The sequence below is a fragment of the Chelonoidis abingdonii genome, chromosome 1, assembly GCF_003597395.2.
Source record: "Chelonoidis abingdonii isolate Lonesome George chromosome 1, CheloAbing_2.0, whole genome shotgun sequence".
Lineage (NCBI taxonomy): Eukaryota > Metazoa > Chordata > Testudines > Testudinidae > Chelonoidis > Chelonoidis abingdonii.
In genome coordinates, this window is record NC_133769.1 from 59638036 (window position 1) to 59659693 (window position 21658).

General features: G+C 40.9%; 1 protein-coding gene across 3 annotated transcripts in view; it reads left to right on the plus strand.

The window, feature by feature from the left end:
- The window catches only part of TMEM117 (transmembrane protein 117), a 363574-nt gene that overhangs the window by 336445 nt on the left and 5471 nt on the right, over positions 1-21658 (plus strand). For all 3 annotated transcript variants that reach the window (XM_075065932.1, XM_075065940.1, XM_075065943.1), the window contains one exon: positions 12452-12581. In XM_075065932.1, coding sequence (XP_074922033.1) covers positions 12452-12581 — 130 coding nt within the window. The remainder of the gene's footprint in view (positions 1-12451; positions 12582-21658) is intronic.

Below are 21658 nucleotides of genomic sequence, written 5' to 3' on the forward strand. Positions count from 1 at the left end.
CTCAAATCACACAGCAGTGAAATCATTACAGATAAAAGCAAGTAGTTGTCTTGTTAGACTGAACACTATTCAGAGCTATACGTGCAAGAAACATTACCAGTGAATCACTGGACCAAATATCAACTCTACACTTCATGCCAGAGCCAGATGTGGAACCCACTGTAAAAGAGCTAAGCAAGGCTATTGATTTGCTATTAAGTGGCAAGGTTCCTGGAAAAGATGGCATCCCAGCAGAAATCATCAAGTCCGGGAAAGATAGCCTTTTACCATATCTTCATCAGCTGCTACTTAAATGCTGGAAAGAGGGTGAGGTATCACGAGAGATGCATGATGCAAATATCATCACTTTGTATAAAAATAAAGGCGAAAAGGGCGACTACAAGAACTACAGGGGTATCTCGTTACTAAGTCTAGCAGGAAAAGCTTTTGCAAAAGTCATGTTAGTGTGTCTACAACAGCTGGCAAATCGTGTCTACCCTGAATCACAGTGTGGTTTAGGGCTGGAAGATTGACTATAGACATGATATTTCCTCTGCGTCAACTCTAAGAAAAGTGCAGAGAGCAAAACTGACCATTGTACATCACCTTTGTGGACCTAACCAAACCATTCAACACAGTTAGCAGAACAGGTCTATTTGCAATGCTAGAAAAGATAGAGTGCCTACCAACCCTGTTAAAATTGGACAGTTCATTCCACAACAACATGAGATCAACTGTCCAGTTTGGCAGGTCCACCTCAGACAGCTTTGAGATGAAAAGCAGAGTGAAGCAAGGATGTGTTCTTGCCCCTACACTCTTTGGAATCTTATTCTCGGTACTCTTGAACTGTGCATTTTAGGACATGAAAGATGGAGTTTATCTCCACACAAGATCAGATGGGAGACTCTTCAACCTGTCCTGACTTAAGTCAAAGACCAAAGTCAAAAAGATGCTAATCAGGGAACTTCTATTCACTGATGATGCTGCCCTCATAGCCCACAATGAAGATCTATTACAAGAACTCATGTCCTACCTTTCAAGTGCCTGTCAGGCATTTGCTCTCACCATCAGTATCAAGAAAATGGTTGTATTAGGACTGGGGGTTCCACAAAATCCTTCAATTACTTTAAATGCAAACCATCTAGAAGTAGTCCAACAGTTCTGCTATTTAAGTTCTACAGTGACCACCAGCCTCTCACTGGATGAAGAACTAAATGTTCACATTGGAAAGGCTGCCACCACCTTTAGCAGACTAACTAAAAGAGCATGGAACAACTCAAAGTTTACCATCAAGACCTAAATGCTAGTGTACCAAGGTTGCATCCTCAGCACTCTCACGTATGGTGGGGAAACCTGGACAACTTATGCTCCTCAGGAGAAATGTTTACACCACATACTTATCACCAAATGGCAAGATAAAGTCACCAATATAGAGGTTCTTCAAAGGGCAAATTTACCAAAGGTGACAGCCCTGCTGAAGCAAAGATGACTGCGTTGCCTGGGCCATCTGAGTAGACTGGAAGATGGACGTGTACCTGAGGACATGCTATACAGGGAGCTTTCAGAGGGAACAAGAGCAACAGGACATCTCAAGCTTCACTATAAAGACAAATGATCAAAACCCATGATAGAAGCTGGTTTCTATAGCTTGAGGAGAAAAGAACCCATAGGAAGCAAGCAGCTCCCAACCAAGATACATACATTTGCAATAACTGCCAAAGATCATGCAAATCTCAGATTGAACTATTCAGTCACATGAGACATTGCAAACCATCTACATCATAGGCTGCAATTCCCATCGTCTCTCACAGACAAAAGAGTGCCAATGTAGCCTCTCTCTCTCACTATCACTTTCTCTCTTTTTTCTCAGTGATCAGGTAGTTGATATTTAGCGATAGTTTTCTAGTGTAGACAGTTTGCATTAATATATTGTGGCTGTTCTGGGGGAAAATCAGTTACAAGAGGAATCACAAAATTCCTATATGTAGCATCAGCTCCAAGCTGGTTGGGAGTTTCTACATTAGTGCTAGTCCATCTTGTAAAATGCAGGATTTTCTAATCTTGCAACTTTAACATCAGGACATTTTAGAATTACAAATCTTTATAATCCAAGTGTATATATCTCTCCTGGGAGTGGAGAAGGTTGGTATTGCATGGGTGCAGCCATAATTGACACCAGCTCGCAACAGTCCAAGGATTGCCAAATGGGGATATCATTATTTATCAAAGATGGGTATGGATAGGTGCCAAACTAACTTCTAAGAAGTGCTCCTTTGGTAGACCAAAAGTATATAATGCCTAGGATCAAATACACAGAACGAGTAATGGTATAAGAGAAAAAATGAGTGGGATCTGTGCATGCTTTTGAAGAAAAAAATGACAATGTTAGGTGAAAGTCTTAGTGTGCTTCACTGAGAATTTCTTAAATAAGCATTGTAGGATCAGACTCATAGAGGTCATTGAAGAGTCCAGACGTTTAATAAAATATCGGATGTGGGATGTGGATGGTAAACAGTTGCAGCCTGTCATAAATATAAGGGAAGGGTAACAACCTTTATGTATGCAGTAACATAAAATCCCTCCTGGCCAGAGGTACAGAATCACTTTATCTGTAAGGGGTTAAGAAGCTCAAATAACCTGGTTGGCACCTGACCAAAAGGACCAATAAGGAAAGAAGATACTTTGAAATCTGGGGCAGGGGAAGTTTTGTTTGTGCTCTCTTTGTTTATTCCCTCTCTGGAGAGAAAGAGAGACCAAGCAGGTAAACCATCTCCTAAAAAGATACCAGAAATGATACTTCTAAAATTACAGAAATTGTAAGTAAAGGCAAGGAAATGCATTAGAGTATCTTTTGTTTTAGCTTGTGAATTTTTCCTATGCTATGAGGGAGATTTATTCCTGTTTTTTTTAACTTTGTCAGCAGGAGAAGCAGGAGAGAAATCTCCTGCCAACAAAATGAAACTACCTCCAATGATGAGGGGTGTCAGCTTTGTCGATGGGAAAGCATACCCTCCTCCCAACAAAGTGCTGCATAGACATAACTTTAATTCCCATCATCACAGAGCTGGTTTTTTATTTTTTCTCTATTGTTATTTATACAGTGTAGAAAATGTGTCAGGCACTTTACAAAACAACATCAAAAGATGTGATCCCTCACCAGATGGCTTGACAAAGTAAATTTAGATTTGTCTCAGTGAGTGAGAGTTAAAGGCAGTAGGAGAAATGGGGTGAGGAAGGGGTGAGGAAGGACAAGGATTATGAAAATGAGATCACATGGTTTCTCAGTTTTAATATGTGTGAGGTCTTGAAGGTTCCATGTGTGTTTCTTCATGTGGATCCAAATGTATGTAACATATTTCTTTGTCATGTGAAATACTAGCCCAGAGAGATAAACTAGGCAAGAGATACTGTGAGCTGAGAACACATGCACACAAAAAAAACAGTTATATTTTGTTTTACACTTATACACAATATGGTATCTAGCATCACAGTAAGCACTGAGTGCCATATCCAACTGAACCCATTTAAGTCAATATCACAACACTTGCCTCAGCTAATTAGATGTACTTAAAATGGGCTAGTGGATAGAGCAGTGGGCTATGACTTGGGAGTTCTGGATTCTATTCCCAGCTCTGCTGCTGGCCTGCTGAGTGACCTTAGGCAAATTGCTTTCCCTCCCTGTACCTCAGATTCCTTATCTGTAAAATGATGCTAATGGTACTGACCTCCTTTGTGATGTGTGGATGAAAAATGCAAAGTAAGAGCTAGGTATTATTCAAATCCAAAGGCCCAGATATTTCTCTGCATTAGGGCCTCCTTGCTTTGTATTACAAGTGCAGAATGGCTTTGAATATGGTGCAGCAGCAGTGCTTAAGTCATGCCACAATGCTGCTCTGGCACCTGTTTGGCAAGCTGGAACAGTGTTCTGGTACTTTCCATAATTGCAAAGTAACCCAATGATTATTCATGCTAAAAATATTGGATTTTTGAAAAAACTTTTTATTAAGGCAAAGTTACTATTTCCAGAAGAGCCCTTTTTCAAAAACCCTGCATCACAACTCTGTTAATTCTAGCCACTTCCCAGCATCTGTTTATCAAGAGACAATCCCAAGTCTATTAGTCTACTTCAGGCAACCTTCAGCACGTGGCCCATCAGGGTAATCCGCTGGCAGGCCATGAGACATTTTGTTTACATTGACCATCTGCAGGCACAGCCTCCTGCAGTTCCCAGTGACCGTGGTTCACCACTCCTGGCCAATGGGAGCTGTGGGAATCTGTTAGAAGACTGTTGCAGCAAAACTTAATATGTCCTGCAAATTCTTAGCATGTGTAAGGGACAGCTTTCTGATTCAGAAAGTTGAGGAAACAACTAGGGGGTCACACATTTTGGATCTGGTGTTGACCAACAGCAATCAATTAGTTGAAAACATGAAGCTGGTCAGGAACTTGGCAGGAAGTGTTCATGATATGATAGAATTCAAGATCCTATGGAAAGGAGGACATGAGAACAGAAAAAGAAGGACACTGGACTTCAGAAAGGTGGATTTCAACTAACTTAGAAATAGTAGGCAAGGTCCGATGGAAAGACCAATTAGAAAGAAAAGGAATCAATGAGGGCCTTCAGTTCTTAAGAGATATAATACTAGATGCTCAACGTCAAGCTATTTGATGCAGAGGAAAGATAAGAAGAGCCACAGGAGGCCACTGTGGCTGCACAAGGAGCTTTGTACCTATCTAAAACCCAAAAAGAACACATACAGGAAATGGAAGGAGGGACATGACACCAAGGAAGTATACATGGGAAGAGTGTGAGCCTGAAGGGATAAAATCAGGAAAGCCAAGGCAAAGCATGAGTTACAGCTAGCAAGAAACATTAGAGCAACAGGAAGGGGTTCTTCAAATATGTCAGACAAAAAAGAAAGATCAGGGACAGTGTGGATCCACTGCTTATTGGAAAAGGTGAGCTGATAACAGAAGATGATGGAAAGACAGAGCTGCTCAATGCCTACTTTGCTTCAGTCTTCTCACAAAAAAATAACGTGACAGGACTACTGGTGAAGTTACCATAGACAATAAAGCAGAAGGGATGCAGATTAGGATAAGTAGAGAACACATAAGAGATCTTCTGACCAATTTGAATGAATTCAAATCAGGGGGCCGGGGATGCTATTCACTCAAGGATACTGAAGGAATTAGCTGAAGAAATCTTGAAGCCACTGGCAATAATATTTACAAACTCATGGATGACAGGAGAGGTCCTAGAAGACAGGAGAAGGCCTAACGCAATGCCCATCTTTAAAATGGGGAAAAAGGAGAACTGGAGACTATAGACCAGTCAGCCTGACTTTGATAAGGGGGAAGCTACTAGAGAAATATATAAAACATTCAGTTTGTGAATATTTGATGGATGAAGGGGTAATCACCAACAGACAGTATGGATTTACCAAGAACAAATCATGCCAAACCAACTTGATTTCCTTCTTTGACAGGGTAACTGATTTAGTAGATAAGGGGAATGCATTGGACATAACATACTTGGACTTCAGCCAGGCTTTTGACAAAGTCCAACATGACATTCTGATAAGTAAGTTGGAGAAATGTGGCCTCAACATAATACATACTTGGTTAAACAACTGCAAACAAAGAGTAACTATTAATGGAATGATGCCAGATTGGAGGGAGGTCTCAAGTGGGGTTCCACAGGGATCTGTTCTGAGTCTGGTGTTGTTTAACATCTTTATTAATGACCTGGGTGTAGGTATTGAGCACATACTGCTCAAGTTTTCAGATGACACAAAGCTGGGGGAGGCAGGGGAGGTTGCCAATACTTTGGATGATAGAGCTAAAATTCAGAGGGATCTTGATAAGTTAGAGAACTGGGCTATAGACAACAAAATGAAATTCAACGAAGACAAAGATTAGGTGCTACACTTAGGGAAGAAAAAACAAATGCACAAATATAGACTGAGGGGAAATCTGGCTTGGTAGCAGCATTGCTGAGAAGGATCTGGGAGTTGTGGTGGATCACAGCCTCAACGTGAGTCAACAACTGAAAAAAAAGCAAATGCAGTTTTAGGTTGCATTAACAGAGGCATAGCATACAAGTCCCAGGAGGTGATAGTACTGCTATACTCAGTGTTGGTTAGGCCTCAGCTGAAGTTCTGTGTCCATTTTTGGTCACCAGTATATAGAAAGCATGTAGAGAAACTGGAAAGGTTCAGAGATGAGCAGCAAAGATGATCAAAGGGATAGAATGTAAGCCATATGAGGAAAGGCTGAAGGAACTTGATATATTTAGTTAGGAAAAGAGAAGATTAAGGGGGGATATGACAGTAGTCTTCAGATACTTGAAAGGCTGCCATAAAGAAGATGGAGAAAAGTTGTTCGCTTTTACCACAGAGAGTAGGACAAGAGGTAATGAGTTCAAACTACAGCATAGCAGGTTTAGATTAAATCTCAGGGAAAACTTCCTAACTGTGAGAACTGTAGGACAATGGAACAGACTGCCATGGGAGGTTGTGGAAGCTCCTTCACTGGAGGTTTTCAAAAGGAGGCTAGATAGTCATCTGTCTTGGATGGTTTAGACGCAACAAATCCTGCATCTTGGAGGAGGTTAGACTAGATGACCCTTGTGGTCCCTTTTAACCCTATGATTCTACATGGTACCCCACAATAATTCTTAATGATTAAATTAGTGATGTAAAGCTGGTTTATTTTTCAAAGATGACTTGCTGTTGATAATGTTTTTCTTTTTCATTGCCTCATCTGGTTATTAATTTTCCTATCTTAGAAGACTGGAGAAAATTGAAATGATTATTCAAGTTGGATGAATACATAGGGAGAATGTCCATGTGAAGCAAACATCCTGTACGCTATTAGATTTCAGAGTCCTTTATTTTATTTTTAGTCGTTCAGATACCTGTTTTACCATCTTGTGTGACATATGTCCAGGTGCATACATGGGAACAGATCCAATCCTATTTTATCAGCAGAGCTTCAGCAGTCTGCATCTCACAATGTAAACCACTCAGGCAGCAATTATACTGTGTCTACCAACAGTCCTAGAGTTTTCAGGTTCTAACCTTAAAGCGACATGCCGTTATACCCTAGTTCAAATTGCCAGAGGTGGATATATGTAACTAAGCAGGAAAATTCCTCCAAATGCAGTACCTCACAGAGTAGAGCACCAGTTGGATTGGAACTTCCAGTCACGACCATAATATACAAATAATTAATAAGAACCTCCACATTACATACACCATTTTGTCTGCCACATGAAATAAGTAAATAGGTTCATCAAACAATTGCAACCCATATTTGATGGTAACCAAAATGTGAAAGAAAGAAATCTTTCCTGAACCTCCTCTTCTGGCCAAACAACCCCTCTACTTTGCCAAGCTCATCGTCAGAAGTAAGCTCATCATAGACCAGGACACCCTAAACTGAAAGTGGTACCAGACCCCGCTAGAACAAAAGATGCAAAACCTACAGACATATCTCCACTGCTAGACACAATATACCTTTCAAGATTCATAGGTCCTATACATGCTTATCACAACACGTGGTGTACCTCATCTGGTGCATCGAATGCCCCAATAACAACTATGTAGGTGAAATGAGACAATCACCATGCTCTCAAATGAACTCACACAGAAAAATGATTAAAGTCAAAAACACCATATCACCTGTGGGTAAGCACTTTTCACAAAGTGATCACTCCATATCTGATCTTTCAATACTTATCCTCAAGGGGAACCTGCACTTCTTCAAAAGCTGAACCTAGACACTTAAATTCTTCACTCTACTAGCCACCAAAAACCATGGACTTCAGGAAAACTGGCTCATTACAACAATTTGTCACACAACATACTGCCTGCCATCTATTAATTGCCCACTTCAAAACCTTTGTGCATGACAATATAACCCCCAATTGCCCACTTCATTTCAAATGGCTACCTCGAATATGTGTTACCCCTTCTCTTGACAGTCTCTCCCAATTTGTATTTATCTCAGACACTCTGCTTTCTTCCCCAGACCTGAAGACGAGCTCTGTGTAGCTCAAAAGCTTGTGCCTTCCATCAACAGAGGTCGGTCCAGTAAAAGATATTACCTCACCCATCTTGTCTCTTTTATATCCTGGGACCAACATGACTATAACAACACTGCAAACAAGTAAATAGGAGGAAGTATTTGAACTCACTGGCACAGATTTTGTTGAGGACTGTTGATAAATTGCACATCAATTGCTTGAGCACATTTTAGTTTGTTATGAAATGTATTCAAGAGACAAAATAACCAATATCAATCAGGTTTATTGCTAAAAGTCAATGATACTATAGTACAGGAAGAAAGGCTTAATACAATACCAGTTTCTGGGAAGCTTCTCATGCAGCGTATTTAAATTAATCTCACTGAGAAGGTGTGCTCCCAAATGTATACATTTCAGCTGTTAGTATTTATTGGATGATTTTACCAGTTACAAAACCCTTTACACGTTATTAAAATCCAAACCACCAGTTTGTCCCAGTTCCTTAACGTGTTGCTCTGGACCTTTCCTTATTTTTGTTTTGGGTACTAACATTCCAGGTAACATAATTGGTCCGTGAAGGTACCTCCCCAGCTTGTACCAGAGCAGAACATTAATGTATTTTGTCTTTAACAAGTTTCTAATGCCAAAGCTGACTTCAGTTTTGTAAAGAGATACTTAGCATAAGTAAACAGGATTGTAAAACGACAGGCCAGTTTAGGACATGTAACTGCTGGAAATGTATACAATATAATATTATATTGTTATTATGTGCTTCATGCATATTAATATATGTGATGTCAATGATATATATTAATAATGTGATTGATATATAATTAGCCCAGCATACATTGGTTAGCAGGTCCAACACTTGTCGCTTGTATTGTCAAGGCAACATCTTTGCCAAATTAATACATGAAACAGTGGTGAGGACATTTATATATGATTTATATATGATTTATAGTGCTTTAATAAACTGCCTAAGCAGCAATACACGATTAACACAACTAAAACTAATTTCCTTATAATACAAACAAAGCTTTAAATGCAACTTCTATCCTAGTTTGGGAAATTAGTATTTTAAGATCCCCATTATTGCTCAGGTCATTTAAGGCTTCTTTTGCCTTGCATATGTTATTGATAACTTGAATAATGTGAGTGACTTTTTAAATTTAAGGTTAGTGGGTCTGTTACCAAAATGTTGGGTTTGCCTAGTTGAGAGCCAGTGACAGCCAGACAGGGATAAGGAATGGTTGCTTTATCCTGCAGAAGAAAGGAGAGTTCTGTACCTAGGTACAAAAAACTCTACTCCATACAAAAACCAAGAATCTTTTATACATACTCACACACAAGCTTCGGTTGTGTTAGCATTTGATTGGTGGTTAGCAAACCCTGCACTTTTGCAATCTGCTCAGCAAAAACCAGCTTAGGACCAGCTTTAACTGCCTCAAGACTGATAAGGAAAGACAGTTCAAAAATTCAGGCTACTGTGTCCGTGAGATATCCAATTTCTCCTAATGATTGCCAGCTATTATAAAGCTACTAGCTGTTGAGGGGTTGCTGTTAACTGTCACAGGTCAATATGCATGTTAAAAACTGGTGGATTTTTTTTTTTTATCCTGATACTGGGGCTCACTTTAGGTCATGGATTCACCTGAAAAAAAAATGGGATAGACATTATTATAGTGTGTTCCACAGTGCTATGTCTATGAGAAGTAACACAACAATTGGGAGTAATTGTCTTCTGTTGGAGTTTCGCGTGCATAGCACTTTCAGGATCAGGCCCCTTCTTGCCAGATTTGTTATATATAAATTGTTTGCCAAGTTAATCAGAGGAGCTAAGACTATTACTGCAGGTGAAAAGAATCAGTTTCTGATTAAGTTTTTATAATTAAGTGTATCATGAGCTTAATTTCCTTTTTTAAAATATAGGAATAGGCATACATATGCTTAGATTAATTTTGTACTATTAGTAGATACTATAGGTTCATCATTACCATTTTGAAGTGAATATTTAAGTGCATAATTATATGCATTTAAAGTCATAATCAAATCACATATTCTAATGTAAACAATATTCCAATTCAGGTGGCTCACTCAAGATTAAGATAGACATATTCACTAGCAGGTGGCTATAAAAGAAAAGCACAGAATCATAGAAATGTAGGGCTGGAAGGGACTTTGAGAGGTCATCCAGTCCTGTCCTCTGTGCTGAGACAGCACCAAGTATACCTAGACCATCCTGTTTATCTAAGCTGTTCTTAAAAACCTCCAATGATGGAGATTCCACAGCCCCCCTTGGAAACATAGTCCAGTGCTTAATTATCCTTGTAGTTAGAAAGTTTTTCCTAATATCTAATGTAAACCTCCTTTCCTGCAGATTAAACCAGTTACTTCTTGTCCTACCCGCAGAGGGCATGGACAACAATCGATACTATTCTCTTAATGTATTTGAAGATGGTTATCCAGTCCCACCCCCATAATCTTCTTTTCTCAAGACTAAACGTGTCCAATTTTTTAAACTTTTCCTCGTGGGTCAGATTTTCAAAGCCTTTCACCATTTTTCTTGTTCTCTGGACTTTCTCCAGTTTGTCCACATGTTTCTTAAAGTATGGCACTCAGAACTGGACACAGAATATTGGTCTTTTTTGCAAGTGCATCACACTGTTTGTTGACTCTCATTCAGTTTTTTAATTATTATAACCGCCAGATCATTATCAGAAGTACTACTGCTGTCTGTACTATTGCCTAGCCACTTATTCCCCATTTTGTTGTTTTTCTTCCTAAGTTTACTGCTTTGCACTTGTCTATAGTGAATTTCATCTTGTTGATTTCAGACCAATCCATCAATTTGTCACAATCATTTTTAATTCTTATCCTCCTTCTCCAAAGTGCTAGCAACCCCTTACAACCCCATCCACAAATTTTATAAGCATATTCTTCACACCATTATCCAAGTAAACCCCCCTAGCTATGTCCCCCTAGTTTGACAGCAAACCATTGATAACTACTCTTTAAGTACAGTCTGTCAACTCATTTTGCACCCACATTGTAATCATTTAATCTAGACAACATTTCCATAGTTTGTTTATGAGACCGTCATATCGGAGTGTGTCAAAAGCCTTACTAAAATTAAGAAATATTACATCTACAGCTTTCTCCCATTCACTAGACCAATACCCCTATCAAAGAAGGAAATTAATTTGATTTGGCATGATTTGTTCTTGTCAAATCCATGTTGCTTAGTACTCATAACCATTTTGTCCTCTAGGTGCTAGCAAAGTGATTGTTTAATAATTAATTACAGTATCTTTCAAGGTATCTAAGATAGGCTGACTGTTCTGTAATCCCCCAGGTCGTCTTTGTTGCTCTTTTTAAAGATAGGTACTATGTTTGCCCCCTCCATACCTCTGGGACCTCATTCATCCTCCAGGAGTCCTCAGAGATAACTGCTGATGGTTCTGAGATTGCTTCAGCTAGTTCCTTAAGTACCATATGATGAATTTCATCAGACCCTGTTGATTTGAATACATCTAATTTAGCTAAATACTGTTTGATCTGTTCTTTCACTATTTTGCTTTTCTGCATCTTCCTCCTTGTTGTTAATATTAATTGTGTTAAGTATAGGTCACAATTTAACTTTTTAGTGAAGACTGAAGCAAAAATAGGCATTGGCCTTGTTTATGTCATCCATTATTAGCTCTCCTTCCCCGATAAGTAGAGAACCTACACTTTCCTTATCTTTCTCTTCCTCCAAAAGTATTTATAGAACTACTTCTTAATTCTTTTTCTTGTCCTTTGTTAGGTATAATGCATTTTGTGCCTTAACTTTTCTGATTTTGTCCCTACATGCTTGTGCTATTCTTTGGTACTCCTCCTTAGCAGTTTGTTCATGTTTCCACTTTTTGCATGCCACCTTTTTGATTTTCAGATCATTAAAGAATTCCTAATGGAACCATATTGGCCTCTTACTATGCTTCTGATCTTTCCTTTGTATCGGAATAGTTTGCTGCTGTACCTTTAATATTGTCTCTTTGAGGAATTGCCAGCTCTCCTAAACTCCTTTTTCCCTTAAATTTTCTTCCTATGGGATCTTACCTCACAGTTCTCTGAGTTTGTTAAAGTCTGCTTTTTTGAAGTCCATTTTCCTTATTCAGCTGATCTCACTCCCTCCTTTCTGTCGAATCATGAAATCTGTAATTTCATGATCACTTTTACCCAACTTGCCTTCAGATTCTCAACCAATTCCTCCCAGTTAGTCAGAACCAACTCTAAAATGGCTGTCCCCCAAAACAAAATGTTGTCCCCAGTACATTCAAGAACTTTCCATATTTTTATGTTTTGCCATATTACTTGTCAGAATCCTTTTCCTACTATTTATTTATACCATTTTATAGGGGGTTAATATATTGTGAGAAGTTATTTTTTCTGTTGTTTCTTTAACAGGATTGGGAGTTTCCACATTTCATGGGTGATGTTGACGTAAATCTTCCTGGCTTGCCATATGCACATCTGCAGTTCAAACTACCTTACTTCCAAAATATCTTCAAGGAAGAATATCACATACATATAACAGGTATGTAATCTTATACATGATGATAACTATCTCACATGGTACTCTTTTCTGTTGGAGTGAGTCTGTTGACCATATGATTTTTACCCAGATTATGTTTTTTCTTCAAAATAACCCATTAGTGAAGAGAACAAGAATATATATTCCATGAACCAAACAGACCTACAATTCTCCAAGGCGTTCACAACTTCTTGTGCCATTAAATACTACCTACTGTTGCTGAAGAAATCATATTTATCTGAAATGATTCTCCTGGGGAATTAACAGCTTATTACATTTTCAGATCTGTTCCGCTTTCAGATCGCTTCAATATATTTGATTGTATTATTTCTTAACTCCAGTCATTCTCATCCAGGAAAGGCTGTATAGAGCTACACCTTTATGAGTCCTTTAACCAGAAGCAGACAGCAGAGTGATCACAAATCAAAAGGGGTTGTAGATGTTCTAAAGCATGGCAAATTTAGAAATAAAGGACCCAATCCTAAAGTACGACTGAGTCATGCTCAGTGCAAGAGCCATGAGGGCTGTAAGATGTGGGCTGAAGGGCAGTAGTATGCCATATGGAATAAGTGTGTGTGTGTTTCAGGAGAGATTGTAATGTGAAAGGGGTTTCTTTCTGTGTCATAAGAAAGGGAAGCCATTCCATACATGGGGGCAGCATGGGACAAGTACAGCAAATACAGGAGTTGGAGAATGTTGAGAATGGCAGTGTTGACAGAGCATAGGAACAAGAAATGAGTGAAACAGTGATGTGGTGGCCAGGGTGGAGTTGAATAGGGCCTTGAAGCTGAGGATGGGTAATGTAAACTTGGTACCATGGGCAAGTAGTAGAAACCATGGTAGCAGACAATATTATCCAGAAATAAAGTATAAGTGAAGGGGCCAATGATAGAGCCATGCTGGATTCCCATATGGAAGGAGAAAGAGACATCAAAGAATAGGCCTAAGGTGAGGTCAGAGAGAAAGTAGATGAACCATGAGAGGACAGGGTCACGAAAGGCAAGGGAAAAGAAGTTGCCAAGAAGGAGGGATTGATGAACAGTACTGAAGATCAAGGAAGATGGAACTGAGCACCTGTGGCTAAGACAAGAGGACATTTTGTGAGACTTTGGAGATGCCATTTTCAGTGAAATAGAAATCTGACTGGAGTGGATGTAGACATGAGCTAGAGCAGTGTATCTCAAATGCGACCACCATGGCCGCATGTGGCCACCAGGGGCTTTTCTTGCAGCCACAGCCTCCTGATCTCTGATGGAGAGGGAGCAGCAGCCCCTCTCCCTTCTTGGTGCTCCTGGGGGCACAGCCTTGGTGTTGTTTGCGGGGGGCACCAGAAGGTATTGGGCCCTGCCCCCCTCTGGAGACAGCTGGGGAATAATGCTGGAGGAGCAGGCTGCTGGTGAGTTCAGGCTTTGGGCTTCACCCCTTGGGTAGTGGGGCGGCAGGCTCTGGCCACAGAGCTTCAGGCTCTGTCCCTAGCCATGGGGCATCAAGCTCTGACCCCCGCTGCCTCCCCTGGCTATCCACTCACCCACTCATCCCCATCAGCCCTGGCCCCTGACCCCTCATCTAGGGCTTAATTTATCCCCAGATTTTCTGGGGCTAAGTTTGCTATGAAAAGGGATATGTGTATGTTTAATATCTCTTTTCACAGCAGATTTACTAGCTAGCAATAAATATGTTACAATGATTTGAACCTATCTATGTGCATATTTAGTTGTTTTCCCAAAAGCTAATTAAATATTTTAGGAAGAGGTGTGAGAATGTCCACGAGCAAGAGTTGGTGGCCACACTCTGAGGCCACCAAATAATTTGCCCTAAGAACCCCTGCTCTAGAGGAAAGGAAATCAATGCAGGAATTGTAAATTGCTCATTGAAAAGGAGAAGGGAGATGGACTGGTAGTAAGAAAGACAGATGGAGGAAAGGGGTGTTTTGGGAGGTTGTGTTATATGGGGTATGCCTTAAAATGGAGAGAAAAGAGACAAAAGAGGTAGTAGGTAAGAGTACGGCAAGAGAGGCCAGTAACAGTGAAGGGATAGAGACAAAGGGATTGCAGGAGGGATTGAAATTAGGAGCATGTGTGTGACCTCTTGGCCACTATACAGACTAAAGGAGGAGAAAGTATGGGAGGGGCAAATGTGTACAAGAAGGGAGTACATAAATCTTCTCTTTGAAGTCAGTAGAGAGAGAGAGGAGAGGAAACAAGAGCTCAAGGAAGGTGTCAAAAGTAGCAGATACATGACATGGGTTGTGGGTATGGGATTCAAGAAGAGTGGAGAAGTCGTGGTGTTTTGTGAGGAGTCAGTACTGAAGATGGAGAACATGAATTTGCTGTGAAGCAAGCACACAAGGTCCCTAGATTTCATCCAGAGCTGTTAACTACACTGCTCTACAGCCAAAATGCTTCTGAAATAAATGCAGTCAAACTTTACTAATTCTGGGTCACTGAGAACGAAAATGATGCTTAAAATTGTTGATTGGCTCTAGTCTAGCTGTTGGGCTCCAGACTACAGCAGTGGAATCTCCTGGCAGGTGATGTTAGGGTTTCCATGTTCCGTGACCGTCAAAAGGATCTTGTCCCATTCTTCTTCATGGAAGGTGATCTTGTAGCCTGCAACAACATCGACAGTGTGATGGCAGCCCTCAACATCGTTCACGATCCAGATGAGTGGAGACTGTTCATTGATTCATCGAAGATGAGTCTTAAAGCTGTTTTGCTGCATAATGGCAATGTTTTGCCATCAATTCCAGTTGGTCATGCAGTCCATATGAAGGAAACCTATGACAACATGAAACAACTTTTGAGGTGCATAAACTATGACCTACATCAGTGGCAGCTTTGTGGCGATTTGAAGGTTGTTGCTCTCTTGCTTGGTCTGCAGACTGGATACACAAAGTACTGCTGTTTTCTCTGCGAATGGGATAGTCGTGCAAGAGATTCCCACTACATCAAGAAAGATTGGCCACTCCAACAGTCATTGGAGCCTGGGAGGAAAAGTGTTCAGCATCCACCACTTGTTGAATCAAGGAAGATTTTGTTACCACCCTTACACATCAAGCTGGGTCTGATGAAGAACTTTGTCAAGGCCATTGACAAAACACAAGCAGCTTTCAAGTACCTCCGTGGAAAATTTCCAAGGTTAAGTGAAGCTAAGATAAAGGAAGGTGTCTTTGTTGGTCCTCAGATTCGTGAACTTCTTCGAGATGATGCATTTGACCATGCACTGCGTGGCAAGGAAAAGACGGCATGGAAAGCCTTCCAGTTAGTGGCAATAAATTTTCTCGGAAACAACAAGGCAGACAACTACAGGTTGTTGGTGGAAAACCTCCTCAAGGCATACAAAAGCCTTGGTTGCAACATGTCACTAAAGATACATTTTTTGCACTCTCATCTAGATTTTTTTCCACCGAACTGCGGAGCAGTGAGCGACGAGCACGGCGAGCGATTTCACCAGGACATTGCAACAATGGAGAAATGCTATCAGGGCAAATGGAGCCCATCAGTGCTTGCAGACTATTGCTGGACAGTGACAAGAGGTGCTCCATTTAATGAATACAAGAGACAAGCCAAGAAGCGCTGAGTAGACACTGAATAGGACTAAACTATGTACATAATAGTTTTTTGCCTTTTGTTTCATAATATATTTTATTTATATAACCCTTTTGCTGATTTTTAAAGTGTTACATAAACAGGACAGGTGAAATATTATCATGTAAAGCAACCATAAACACATGAAAAGACCTAGTTTTACAATTTATGATTAAAACTCTATTATCTACACAATATACATAGACATAAAATGTAAAAACTTAAATATCCTAGAAACAGTAGCCAATCAGTTGTTTTAATTGTCATGTTTGAATTCAGCACATCAAAATACATAATAAATACCACATTTTATCTATGAAGCAGATGACTTCTCAAAAACTGTAGACCAGTGCTGTTGTTTGAGCAGGAGACAAGGAACTGGATGGGAGTGTGAACCATGGTGATTGTTGGTGGGGGACACTCTGCATTGGCTGAAGGAGATAAAGGAATTAAGGGTGGCACAGAGTGTAGATGACAAAACAATGAATGGAAGAAGAGAGAATAAAGGGCAAAGAAGAGTGACTCAGGGATGCAGAGAAGTCAGGGGTATTGATGGTTGAAGGTTGTTCAAGAGAAGGGAGAATGAGTAACATTAAAGAAAATAAGATAGTGACAAGACAACAACAACTGAAATCTTTCCTTTAACTACTGTCTGTGCTGCTGTTTGAAAACAGACCAGCTAAGGGAAATGGATACCTGTGCATTATAGAGTTCTCTGCAGAAAGAAATGGAGGCCTCTTTGATGTTTTGGAGAGGAGGCATTCTTGAATGAGAATGAGCTTGTGAATAGGGACTGAGGAATATTTTCTCTCCTGGCTAAGAATTAATAAGACCCATTTATTAGATTACTAGGCAAATCAATCCATTTGAGTGTATGTCACATACCCTGGATACTGAGTGCCTGTTTTATCTCAGTGCTACACCACCCTTCAGGATATCTAAAAACAGCTGTTACCATAGATGGCATGAGACCCTTCCTTTGGGTGGGTGTTTTACCTGGACCATCTGTTCTTGCTGTCAGCTCTCCATCATCTTACAGCATTTTCAAGCTCTAGTTACTGTATGCAGATACAGCAATTCTCAATTCAAATCAAGGAGCTAATGAAAAAATCAGGAATAACCAATTAAAATGTTTAAGACAGTAGCCTAATAAGAATGCCTAATTCGAACAGTTCTTTTTTGGAAAAGAAATTCCCTTTCTTGATAATAATATTGGTGAAGTAGAGGAGTCTAGGGATGGAAACAATGTTTAATTTAGTATAGGGATGAGCTCAAGCTGCAAAATTGTAATCTGGATCCAGACTCTGAATATTGTCCACCCCTGAGGTCTTGAGCTGGGTTCATATTTTGATCCCTGGTCAAATCTGATGTGGGTGCAGCTGGTTTACATAGCATCCCCAGTGTAATCGGTCAGTAAAACCAGCCTAGTGAAAAAACATACCCATGTAGCAGTAGTTCTGTGCTGGCACAGAGCTGGCTGCCACTAGCAGAACAGGGAAAAGGGAGCATGACTGGAGAAAAGGGGCATAGCTGGGCTGCTCCTTTGCTACCCGGATACTGGGCTGCTCTTGCAACAGCCACTTGAGGCTGTTGCAAGTCAGCCTAAATTAGAGCAGCACGAAGATCAGTAAGTGCAAAGGGTTGTTTAGCCACTTTTTCTCTGCTATGCTCAGTGTATTTTTTGCTGCATTTAATGCAGCTTGAAGATTTTGTGGTTAGAATTCTCATGATTGCAAAGAAAAGCTTTAAAGTACTACTTGAGTTCACCCCAAAGGTTCAAAAACAGCAAACAAGCCCAGAAGACAAAAAGAAGCTTAAATGTATTGTTTTAAAGCCAATCTCATGATTTTTTAACCTTTTGGAGTTGGCAATACGGCAGAACTAATATCTTCCGGTCCTAGTTCTCATGCTTTAGTGTAATTGTCATTTATTATTTAAAAAAATCTCATTTTTCCTGGAAAGACAGTATTGCTTTCTACTTTAATTCTTTTGTACCTAGGAATTCCTAGTGTGTTTAGTCCATGTTAAATATTTTCATCCTGTTTTCAGCCTTGCTTTTACCTCTGAATATCAGAAAGAGCTTGACTTTTGGCATCTGCTTAAATCATCTGGATTTCCCTTGACAGATGGTTCACTGCAGTGTATGTGCTTTCCTTCCTGGGCTGTAGTTTATGAAAATACACAGTGTAGCCTAGTTTCTGCAGTACCCAGGGAAATCTGTACTACTTAAAAGTAAATGTTGTTACTGAACCTTCATATTCTTTCATTGTTAAAAATACATCTAAAGGCCAGGCGGGTATTTTTTAGTACCAACATATTACTGTACCACACAGGAGTTCCAGAGTCTTGAGCTACCCAAACTCTGGACAGGGTTCAAGTTGCAAATGCTGTGTGTCAAGTGTCAAAACAGAGGGGTGGGGGGAGATTGGGCTCACCATTCATTAAGACTCCTTATTGGGCAGTTTTTGGAGAGGCATTACTGCCCATCTCAGAAAGGACTAGGCAATCCAGCCAGAGGTAAAAGGGTCTCAGTGCTGGTTGTCATCTGAATGGCAAGAATGGCTTGGGCAGGTAACCCAAAAGTAGCATGTCTAGGTCCAGGATGAGCACTGCCTGCACAGAGATGCCTGAGGGAGCCTGTAGGCAAAAATAGAACAGTTAGAGGCAAAAACAAAGCAATCCAGGCACACAGGTTCTGAGAAAAATCTCCGAGGGTTTCCTGTTTGGTTCAGCTGTGTACAGTATGTGTGTATGTATCTATTGAATAACATCAACATAGCAGCAAAGCATGCAGCTATCCAAGTGTGTTACAGAGATGTGTGAGCATTTTTATCCACATTACACATGGGGAAACTGAGACAAAAGAGGTTACGGCCAATATTTTCTGAAGTAGACTGGTTTTGGATGCCTAACTTGAGGCTGCTGGAGCCTGATTTTAATCCGCGCAGCCACAATTCCATTGGCATCAGTGGGAACTGTGGGTCCCCAGCTACACCTGGGACAGGCTTTCAGGAGCACTCTCGCAAGCTGGACCCACCAGAACAAAGGCACCTCAAATCAGAGGCCAGTTTTGAAAATTTGGGGCTGAGGGCCTTGCCCAGATCACACAGCAAATCAGTGTCATTGGGATTGCAACTCAGGTGTCTGACACTTGTGTGTACGTACACGTATGCCTTTGGAGACCTTTTAAAAGTGGGCATATTTCAATATTTAATGGACAAAAGTAGATGCAATGCTGGAAAGGGTAAAATGAAAAAGCCCTACTTCAACTGTGAGAGAAAATTCTAAGATAAAAGGTCCCCTTATTTTAAACATAGATATCCAGGAATGTCTGATAGACTGAGGACTCAACCTTTGGATCCACTTTTTGCTCCTTTTCTGGTATGAAGGAGACATATACCTGGCAAATCTGGATAGGTGGGAATCCCCTTGTCACTCTAGTGGGAATCCCCAGGTAGTTTAAAGCCACACACAGTTCTTGTGTCGACAACACATTGTTTCCATTTAATTTACCAAATTAACTCATCGTTTGATCCACACAGCCATACCTAATGACATCAAGACATTAAAACAAAGAAGCAACAGAAAAAGAAACACAAAACAGATGTTTGTGGTGTTTTGGTCCCAGTTGGAAGGAATATCAACTTAATCTAAATTGTGCTGTCATTTGTTCAGCTGATTAAAGATATGTTGGTTGATGTAGTAACTTTTAAAATTAATTCGCCTGTTGTTTTTTACTTTTCATCAGCTACAAAAACAAAATTACCTTGACAATAACAGTTTGAAAATCAATGTTTCATTACACAACTGAAATATAAAGGAACTAATCTGCTAAAAACTGTGAAGTGAATGCAGCTTCATTAGAAGAGATAGTGAAATAACTTTATTAGAAAAGTTAATGGAAATAATAGATGGATTACTACCACAGCTCCATGCAGAGATACATTACACTTTCTCTGTGAAATAACAGGGGCATATAGCTAATAGCTAATGTAAAAGTACAAAGTTTCTCATTTTCATTGACTGATTGCTTTAAAAAACACCTTTCAATTAAAATATTTCTTCATTTATAAGGTCCTCATCCATCAAAGGCCTTACCCACTTGCTTAACTTCAAACACATGGGTAGACCCAGAGATTTCAATGACATGCATGTTTCAAGGATGTATGTTTACATCCTTTGCTGGACCAGCTACTAAATGTTTGCCCATTTCCCAAATGTATGTTAGACGTTTTGTTTTGACTGCTTGATGGCATGTGCTTTCACCCTTGAGTGAGCACGCAGTATAATTACTACATTAAACAGCTTGCATATGAGGACAGAGTAAAAAGACTGGGACTGTTCAGCTTGGAAAAGCAGTGACTGAGGGAGGGAGATGATAGAGGTCTATAAAATTGTGAATGGTATGGGAAAAGTGAATAGGGAAGTGTTCACCTAATGCACAAATCAGGGGTCACCCAATGAAATTAATCGGATCAGGTTTAACTAACATAAGGAAATACTTCACACAATGCACAGTCAGCTTGTGGAAGTCATTGCCAGGCAATGCTGTAAGGGCCAAAATATAACTGGGTTTAAAAAATTAGCTAAGCCCATGGAGGATAGGTCCATCAATGGTTATTAGCCAAGATGGCCAGAGACACACCCCATGCTCTAGGTGTCCCTAAACCTCTGACTGCTGGAACCTGGGACTGGACAACAGGGGATGGTGACATGTTGGGGGCACACAGGGTCACATGGTCCCCCCAGATTTCTGCCTCCTGTTTAGCACAGAGATTTTCAAAGTGTGGGGCATGCCTCGCTAGAAGATCAGAAGCAGGTGGGAGCTGCCCGGCCTGCTTGGGCCCCTGGTTCTCTGTGCTGTGGGAGCTGGGATGCTGGCTGGCTGCCTGGAAGCCCTCCCTGCCCTGCTTCCTGAGGTGGGCCACCTCTGCCTGGCCAGGCACTCCCCAGGCAGGGTGGGCAGCACAGCTCTGAGTTGCGCCTCTGACACACTCTTGCCTCTGTCCCGAAGGAGCTTGATGCCAGCCAGTGATCCCCCTTGGAGCCAGCCTCTGCCCATGGAGCCTGACTGCCATGAGATGCTCCCTGAGGAGCTCCCTGGAGCACTCATCCCCCTTGGGTACCTGCTCCTCAGTAACTGGGTCACACCCCAGTCCCCACCCACGGACCTGCCATGGCTGCAAGGTCACTTTCCCCACACTTCCTGCACGCAGAGCAGAACTTCCCTTTGCTCCCCTTGGCTGCCCTGCCCCAGCCCCTTGGTTTCCAGGCTTGTGGTCAGGCAGCCATTGCACAAGCCTGGTGCCCAGTCCCGGTGCTGGGGGCAGGCGGCTGCTGGCAGGGCTGACTCATTCCCGCCAGCTCTGGAAACCAGGGCTGTGAGAATGGAGCAACCCCTAGGGTTACCATATTTCAAGTACCCAAATAGAGGACACTACTGGGGTTGGAGGGGAGGAACTGGAGGAGGTATTTGGGAGGGTGCTGGGGGTG